At 48.7% G+C, this 9,309-nt stretch overlaps 1 protein-coding gene across 2 annotated transcripts in view; it reads right to left on the reverse strand.

Moving 5' to 3' along the window:
- Positions 1–9,309, reverse strand: part of dnah3 (dynein axonemal heavy chain 3) — a 32,550-nt gene that overhangs the window by 4,072 nt on the left and 19,169 nt on the right. For both annotated transcript variants that reach the window (XM_031561527.2, XM_042703249.1), the window contains exons 37-53: positions 9,166–9,266; positions 8,872–8,977; positions 8,636–8,765; positions 7,932–8,168; positions 7,699–7,802; positions 7,276–7,570; positions 6,733–6,912; positions 6,493–6,616; positions 6,054–6,210; positions 5,802–5,945; positions 4,993–5,659; positions 4,590–4,755; positions 4,126–4,342; positions 3,734–3,916; positions 3,125–3,323; positions 839–2,980; positions 358–583 (exon numbers count right to left, since the gene is read on the reverse strand). In XM_031561527.2, the coding sequence (XP_031417387.1) occupies positions 358–583; positions 839–2,980; positions 3,125–3,323; positions 3,734–3,916; positions 4,126–4,342; positions 4,590–4,755; positions 4,993–5,659; positions 5,802–5,945; positions 6,054–6,210; positions 6,493–6,616; positions 6,733–6,912; positions 7,276–7,570; positions 7,699–7,802; positions 7,932–8,168; positions 8,636–8,765; positions 8,872–8,977; positions 9,166–9,266 (5,378 nt within the window). The remainder of the gene's footprint in view (positions 1–357; positions 584–838; positions 2,981–3,124; positions 3,324–3,733; positions 3,917–4,125; positions 4,343–4,589; positions 4,756–4,992; positions 5,660–5,801; positions 5,946–6,053; positions 6,211–6,492; positions 6,617–6,732; positions 6,913–7,275; positions 7,571–7,698; positions 7,803–7,931; positions 8,169–8,635; positions 8,766–8,871; positions 8,978–9,165; positions 9,267–9,309) is intronic.

Below are 9,309 nucleotides of genomic sequence, written 5' to 3' on the forward strand. Positions count from 1 at the left end.
TAAGGTAACTAATAATACAAGGCACTTGATTATTATATTCTTAAGTCATTAACAGTGTTTGGAAATGATCTCCATCAACAGCATGTAAACTGAAGATTCGTGTACACCATCTATTTTTATATGAGTCATGTTGGATATGTCTGTCTTCCTTAATCATCAAAAAAATTAATGAATTAAGGGCTAGTGTGTGTGCGTGTGTATTTCCATTTTTTTACACCTCTGAGCGGCTATTCTCTGTGTTTTTTTAAATCCTGGCTGACTTAATATTTTCAACCTTCTGTGTGTGTGAGTGTGTCTTCATAGCTCATGTATGAGTATGTGGACTGTGAATGTGATTGGTGTGTATTCCTGGGTCACCTGAAGTCGGTATGTGTGTTCTCAGGGGTGATAACCTCCTCACAGATCTTGTCCAGGGCCGGCATCCAGCTGGTGGCCAGGTGGCAGTTCTGCAGCACCACCCAGCCCCCCTCCTTCAGCCCCTGCTCAATCATGCGTGCCGCAATGGGACCCTGGCCCTGACCCAGAGAGATGGTCTGGGTCTTACTGCCTCCCATTCCTAGGTCATCCGCAAATTTCAGTAGTCCTGGAACAAACATATAGGCACATTTAGTTACTGTGCCTGAACACGGCCCCAGGTACAAACTCCTGAGGTCTTTAACAGTATGGCTACACGCAACAATAAGCTGATCCGAGCTTGTCTGTGTTTATTGGACATAGCACAGTCTGGTATTTATTTTGAAGATGTTTTTTGAATGGGATTCAAATGTCAGACAATATGTGGCGGCTGGGATTGAATTGTACATGTGTACGTGTGTATGTGTGTGAGTATGTGTCTTACCTGCAGTAGGGTCGGATCCTGGAGAGAGGATGAAAATCAGCGGGGAGCAGCAGTTGGAGTCATTGTAGCTGCCAGCCAGGTCAAAAGTGGGGGGCTCGATGTAAGCATTGCCCATGTTCACCACGATGAACTCCTGGATAGCAGGCACCAGCTTATCGGGCCTGAAGCAGCGCAGCACCACCAAGCGGTCCATACCCGCCAGCATACGCCATTTATCGGGCAGCTGCTCCTCGTGGGGCAGGCTTGAGTCATAGATCTGCCTCCACTTCCCCGCACAGTCCTGCACATGCTCATACAAGCCCTTCAGGTTGCATAGTCCGGAGGCGCGCACAATCTCAGACCAAGCCTTATCCGTGAGCCACTCAGGGGCGGGGTTAGTGTGTGGGTTGTCCAGAGCGATGCCCCCCGTGAGGAGGAAACGCCACACTTGGTCGTCGATCTGCCCCTTCCCATTCATGATACCCACAGTCAGCAGCAAGGAGAAGAGCAGCTTGTCTTTCTCGAAGAGTGAGCGGCACACGTTGTTGTAGATGTTGTTGGTGAAGTGAGCGATGATGTTGTCAATGCGTGTATTCAGGTCATCGCTGCGAACACTCTGAGAAATGGAGTTCATGAACAGGTTTATGAACCAGGTGAGTGAATTCTGGTACATGGGCTCAATGTTGGCCAAGTCCGAGACACAGAAAAACAGGATGGAGGAGTGCTCGGCCACAGGACGGTAGCCCATACGAGTGTCGTCGATCTCCAGCTCGGTAATATTCGCCACCTTTTGCTTCTCTGAGATCTCCTCAGACAGGATCTTGGAGGACGACAACACCTTGATGGCCGTCTCGTCTTCCAGGATGTTCCCCTTGGAGGAGGAGAGGACTTCCAGGATCTTGTCCTCGATCTCCTTGAGCTGCTTGTTGTTGGCAGCGCTCTCCAGAATCAGCTGGTTCTTCTTCTCCTCCAGCTCGGGCTTCTCCTTGGCCGCCACAATGCCAAGCAGCTGGTCCTCCAACCCTAATGGTGTGATCATGAAGTTGATCAGGCACACCTTCACGGCCACCTCAGGGAGGTAGTGTGGATTCCTAAGACCTGTGGTCATGTAGAAGAGAAAGTCTTTGGAATATTCCACTATGTTCTCGCCAATCTTTATGTACTCAACACCCTGTTGCCGGAATGTTTGCTTCAAGAGGACTGACTCCAGAACAGCATCCAGCTCCTCCCCGACGTTCTCCAGCAGAACAGGCGTGCCGAACTGGATGGAATTCTCCAAGGTTCTGACATAGGTTGAATCTGAGAGTTTGATGATGGCTAACTTATTGGCTTTCTCCATGTTCTTTACCCACTTGTTGGCCTGACCTTGGGGGTCAATCATCAGTGGCCATCGCCTTGAGTTCGTCACAATGATACCATTGTCGGTTGAGAATGAGTCCACAGGTAGCCCTGAAATCTGCCATTGTCGAATCGATACTTGGTTACCAAGGGTGTTGTTGAGAGTGAAGTCGTCAGAGCAGGGCACTTTCTTTTGTTGACACATTCTGTGCCAGGCATGCTGGCACTCAACGCGGTAGTCCACCGTGAATGCACCCAAGTAGGACACCGTGCCAGAGGACAGTAGGACGTCCCCAGTCAGGTTGGTGTACTTGATGCCCAGGTTGTGGGCGGCCTCAGTCCAGCGGTCCTTCTCCCCACCTAGCCCACCGATCAGCTTCTCTGCTCTGATGAGCTTCTGGGAACACAGTTCGATGTTGTCCTCCAGGTCCTCCTTCTTCTGGCACATGGCCTCAAAGGTGTTGTTCAGAGCCTGCAGGCGGTCTTCCACCTCCTTCAGCTCTGCCCGTTTCACCCCCAGGGTCTCCATCTGGATGGCCAGCTCGGACTCTGCCCCCAGGAGCCGCTCTTTCTTGGGCGCCACTAACTTAGCCACACGCTCATAGACCTCCATAGCACGCACCCATTTACAGAGGCCTTCACAGGCCGACGACACGTTTTTGATAAGTGCGGGCAGAAAGTCCGGGTGGTCGACGAACTTCTCACGGATGCGCTTGATGTTGGCTGGGGGAATGTTGTCTCTGTCAAAGGCCTTGAGGTTGTCCAGGAAATGCAGGTCACTCAGAAGCTTCTTAGAGTTGCCCCAATAGTCCTCAATCATTTTACCTGTAGACCACAACAGACATAAGATACGGTTCACATCACAAATGTATGATTATATAACACGGGTTGCTATTTATCGGTTCGCCAGATCTTTGTTGATCTCAGATCTCAATCTTAATACCCTAATGGTGACCTCTGGACCCTAACCTGAGCCACCAGGGTCAGGCTTCCTCTCAGGCTTGATGCCCTTCATGACACAGATAGACTCCATGACCAGTTTGACGGCTGCAGGTGGATTGGCCATGGACTTGACCACAGTGATGTCAGCAGGCTTCAGAGTGTCCAGAGCTGAGAGGGCAGCCTCCAGAGCAGGCATGGCTTCTGCCAGATCACCCTCACACTCATCCTAACACACACAAACACACACACACACACACACACACACACACACACACACACACACACACACACACACACACACACACACACACACACACACACATACAGACATACACACACCCACACACATATACACACACACACGCATGCTCGCGCAAACACACAAACATATACCCATACACACACACACACACACACACACACACACACACACACACACACACACACACACACACACACACACAAACACACACATACACACACACACACACACACACACACACAAACACATACAGACACACACACACACACACACACAGATTGAAGATACATCTGTCAGCAACTTAAACCTCAGTGCTGGTGTGAGTGAGTTTTTATGATTGAATGAGGCTGTGTTCTTTTTGGAAAGATACATACCTTAATGGCCTTGGCTGCAGCTGCTGCGTCATTGGCTACTTTCTCATCTGCAGCCACCAATTCTTTCTTGGCATCCACCTCCACAGTCTCCTTCTCAATTTTGATCATCATGGTGTCTGTCTCTGCCGATGTCTTTATCAGCTGGGGCTGCAATGCAGTCAGCTCCTCTTGCATCACTGCCACCTGGAAAAACAAAGTGTACCTTTGATTTACCCTAATCCCTCATAAACTACAGGTTTTCAGTCAAACCAATTCTATCGGTGGAAACAGTAACCACCGATTTCCTCAGTAATGTCTCTGTGAAAGTGTGTGTGTGTTTGTATTTGTTGTGTCTCAGTAGACCCTCCACACCCTCTTGTGAGTCCTTCCCCTTATGCTCTCCTCATCCAAACCTGAGAGGCAGCGAAGTCCAGCTTCTCCAGCCCAATCAGGTAGCGGTTCCGGAAGGTGTCCACCTGGTTCCTGCGTGAGCTCAGCAGAGTCTTGAAGGTGAGGATCAGCTCCAGGTAGGAGGTGGGTGTCACATAGTTGTGCCGGCGCAGCTGAGAGTAGTACCTCTCACTCAGGAGACGCACGCTCTCCTGGAAGGTCTTACACATTTCCACCACCCTGACAGAAGAGGTAAGAGAGTGAAGAAAGAGAGACAGAAGAGGTAGTTGAGAATGGCGTAAGAGAAAAAGACACACATTGAATTGCTCAATATAAAATAGACTTGAAACAGGGAATGTTGTGGCATATACAGGATCCTAATAGTGTGAAATTAGTCTTCTCAAAGTAAAGCAATTTGTATGTATAGGAATGTATGTATGTATGTTTGCAATGTTGACAGAGGAAGCAGGTTAAAATGTAGACTCACTCGACTCTGATGTTGTCCTCCAGTTCCACATCCTGTAGGAATTTGTGGGCAACCATCTCCAGAGCGTCTGTAGGCCAGGCCTGGAACCAGTCGATAGTGCAGCAGTTGATCAGTGATGGGAACATGCGCAAGCGATTACGGAAGGCATCACCGATGGGACTCATTGCTGCAACAAAGTGCATGCAAAAAAACATGAACAAACAAATGAAGACATGCAAGTACAAGAAACGGATGAAATATGCAACGGATGATGATTAAGTATAAGGTAAGGCTCTTAAGTTGAACTCAGTTGTTCTCAGGCTGGTGTTCTAGCTGGTTGTAAAGATTAGGGTTTGAATTATAATTAATGATATTTCTGGAGGCACAGAAGCTCATCAAGTGTTCAGATGCAGACTGAAAGTACCCAGGACGATGTGCAGGTGGGCTTTGATGCGGTCGATAAAGTAGTTGTACATGGAGAGGGGCGTGGCATCGATCTTCTTGCCCTCCTTGCGTGCCACGCCCTGCATCTTGTCGATGATATCGGCACGCTCGTCGGCAGCAAATATGTTGGGCACGTCACCCGTGTTCAGCAGCATGTTAATGTCCTCCACGAATACCTCGTCCTTCACCTGCCCGTCGCTGAACAGGAACACAGTCCTCTTGCCCTCGACGCCCGTCTTCAGCATCAGGCGCTTGACGTCGTCCCGCCAGTCTGACATGCTGTAGGTGCGCGTCAGCTCGATCTGGAAGAGCTCGTAGTCGTTGATGAAGGTGCCCAGCTTGGTGGCGCTCTGCCGGCCTGAGCCGCCGATGCCCACCAGCAGCAGGTTCCCATTGTCCTGCTTGAGCACGCGGCAGATGCGGGAGATGTGCTCGATGGCGAACTTGAACATGACCAGTGACATGGGCGCCTTGCTCACGTTGTTGAACTCGTCCAAGTAGAAGTCCATGATGGACGTCAGAGCCTTCAGGTCGGTGATCTCGTCGTAGGCCCGCGAGTCTGAGTCAGGCTTGGTGTAGTCACCAAAGAACAGGCTGCGGATGTCCTCGTCCTCCACTTTGACAGATGTCGAGATGTGGCCGAGGAGCTGTGGGGAGGGGAGAAGACAGGGAGTTGGTGAACAAACGGGAGGGATGAAGATGACAGAGGGAAACAAAGACACATGAAAACGTGTTACTGCTTCACTTTAGAAGATCCTTAAACAGATGTTAGATAAGTCAGTCTCTCACCTTGTCCATGCTTTGTTTGAAGTAGTCTGAGGTTCGTTCCTTAACAATATTAAAGAAGGTTTCTCTGTCTTCATTGTCAATGAGACGGTCATAGAATACCCGGTATATCTCATGGATCCAGAGTCGTATGAGCTTATCGCCCTCCTGTGTGTAAACAACGAATGGTGATAAAGCTATCTCTCTTTACATAATATATACTGTAATTATCAACAGACCAACAGCCATAAGATTTGTGTGTGAGTGTGTGCTTGCCTTCAGGGTAGTGGCTGGAGCGAGCAACACTCCTTTGATGACTCTGCTGAAGTCGCGCAGGTTGAAGATGTAATGGGACTTCGAGGGAGTTGGCAGGAAGGCCGCTATAGCGTCTTTATAGACAGCCATGGTAGCCTGGACCATGATCTTACCCAGTCTATAATAGTAAACATTCACATGTTAAAGATCATCCCTCTAAACTCTACAGTAAGAGAGCCCTTCTCTCTCTGTTTCCCTCTGTCTCTCTCTCTCTCTCCCTCTATCTCTATCTCTCTCTCTCTCTCTCTCTCTCGCTCTCACACACACACACACACAGGCACTCAGGAAAGACTATTTATCCCTACTTCAGTCTCTGGTAATGAAGTGTAAAAGCCTCTTTTGGGCCAAGCAGACTCATTTTTTTAGTGGAAGTGTCGAACTGAGAGCCTTCAAAACTGACCTGGAAAAGGAAGCATCAAACCCTTTAGCAAAGTGCCAGTCAGTGATTGATGTGAAGATCTTGCTGAGTGTCTCGTCATCAAAGGAGTCAATGGACACCACATTCAGGTGCCGTGTGAAACGTCCTGAGATGCAAAGTGAAAGGAGAATAGAATAACATATCATGAAGATGCGCAGGGCCAAAGCAATATAGCTGAAATGAAAACAAGGAACAAGTTTGTACTGAGGTCTTTATCCACACCTGTAATGTCATTTCTGCCGCCACCAGGGGGCCCCATCGCTGTGAGTAATAGCACATCGATAATGTCCTGACGAGACGTGTCCTTCCTGTCATACCAGTGGGCGTGATCAATGAGCTGCCTCAGAATCTCGATGGGAGGCTGTGCCCCGTAAACCTCCTTTGCTGGCATGTTCAGGTCATCTGCGGGTCAAGAGGTCAAAGGTCATTGCTTTGACAGATAAAGTGAATGATTCAATGTGGATCGCTTCACCACCATTAACACTAGAGTGCATAGATGGGTCTCTCCAGTATGAATTGGTTTGTAAAAACAGACAAACATACTCACATGTGCACACAGACAATCACTTATGGTCTCGAGAATGACTGCAGAATTTGCATGAAGCATTTCAAACTCACCAATCATTCCTCTCTTAATCTAAGTAGACAACATTTTCAAACATACACCCACTCACATGCACACACACACACACACACACACACACACACACACACACACACACACACACACACACACACACACACAGTCCCACTCTCTCTCCTTACCAACATAAATGATACACTTCTTTCCCATAGGCGGTCCAAATATGCCCTTGCGTCTGCGGTCTAGCTTGGACATGATGATGTCTTGCGTCTGATTGGCTGAGGTACGAGCAGAGAAGTTGATGCAGTTGGGTGTGTAGCTCTGCTTGGGCAGACTCATCAGGAAGTTGGAGGTGATGACAGACTTGCCCGTGCCTGTGGGCCCCACAAACAGCGTGGCCACCTCGTGGGCCACATAGGTGCGGAGGAAGAAGAGCTGGCGCGCCGTTTCCATGGTGGGGATGATCAGGTCTGACACCTTCAAAGGATTCCAACCCAATATTGCAACACAGTAAATGAGTGAGCTGAGGAATCTTATGTGTATACTCACAACTACTCTGCTCTTTAGTGACAGATCGGAGAGACTTAGATATACGTGTGTCTTACATTCGCGGCGGGAGCGATGGTGCTCTCCTCCTTAGTGATTGAGTCTGTCCATGTGTTCCACTGGCCTGGCCCTTGTTTGTGGAAGTAGTAGTCATACACTGTGCCTACGTTCACGGAGAACACACAAACACACAGCACAGATGCGAGTTTCAAAGACCGGCAAACATATTACACAGGGGTAAGAGGGCTGTTGTTATGTTAATATGCCGTAGATGTGTGTCTGTGTTGGAGACCTCTTTCAGGGAAGGTGTTGTTCTTTGTGAGTTTGATGCTCTTGGGTCGCGGATGATTGGGGTCGGTGCCGGAGATCAGGTTCCGGAAAAATGCGTCAAACTTTTTTCTGCTGTCACCATTGATAGTCCCGCCCACAGTCCACACCAGAGCGAATAGGAAGAGGCCCTGCAGCCACATGGTCATCTGTTGACTTGACATGGGCTCTTTCCCCTCCTTATCAGATTCAGCAATCTCATCTTTCATAAAAAAGTACATAGACACACAGTTATGATCAGTGTATGAATTGTGGAGACTGTGTGTCTGTCTGTCTGTCTGTCTGTCTGTCTGTCTGTCTGTCTGTCTGTCTCTGTCTGTCTCTGTCTGTCTGTCTGTCTGTCTGTCTGTCTGTCTGTCTGTGTCTGTGTCTCTATCTGTCTGTCTGTCTGTCTGTCTGTCTGTCTGTCTGTTAGCTTGGGTGACTGTGTCTCTCACCCAACAGGCAGGTGTATAGCCGCATAAGGCTGTAAGCGAGGGTGACTGTGTCTCTCACCCAACAGGCAGGTGTATAGCCGCATAAGGCTGTAAGCGAGGGTGACTGTGTCTCTCACCCAACAGGCAGGTGTATAGCCGCATAAGGCTGTAAGCGAGGGTGACTGTGTCTCTCACCCAACAGGCAGGTGTATAGCCGCATAAGGCTGTAAGCGAGGGTGACTGTGTCTCTCACCCAACAGGCAGGTGTATAGCCGCATAAGGCTGTAAGCGAGGTGAATGGGGGAGGTCTGCACCAGGAACCGACACTCATGGGTAATGAATTCCAGACTTGGCTGCAGCAGCCAATCAAACAGATCGGTTACCTTTGTAAACAACAATGAATTAGTGTCATAGTTTACAGGATCAGGGTAAAAATAAATAGCATAAACACATGCACTGTATGTGTGTGTGTCAGAGTGTGAGTCTCACCAGTTCTATGTGCTCTTCACTGAGGCTCGTGGGGAGTGTGTCCATGTAGGAGTCTCTGAGAGGAGTCCACCCAAGCTGATGGGGTTCCATGTAAATCATACCACACCTACACACACGTATACACACACACACACACACACACACACACACACACACACCAATGTACTGCATGGATTTACTATTATCAATACAACCATACTACCATTCCCTTCATTACAGTTTATAGAGGAATTCTGCTTGACTTCTTAGTGTGTGTAATGAGTGTGTTTATAGGTGTGCGAGAGTGTATGTTACCTGCTAACAGTAGCTGGAGAGGCCTGCTCCAAGTCAGCTGTTTCAAAGATCAAGCTCATCTTTGAGCTCATCTGAATGATCTCACCACTCATCAGACACAGCTACAAAAAGTGCAGTGAAAACAAAACTGAATAATTACACATT

Source organism: Clupea harengus, chromosome 23 (assembly GCF_900700415.2).
Source record: "Clupea harengus chromosome 23, Ch_v2.0.2, whole genome shotgun sequence".
Taxonomy (NCBI): Eukaryota; Metazoa; Chordata; class Actinopteri; order Clupeiformes; family Clupeidae; genus Clupea; species Clupea harengus.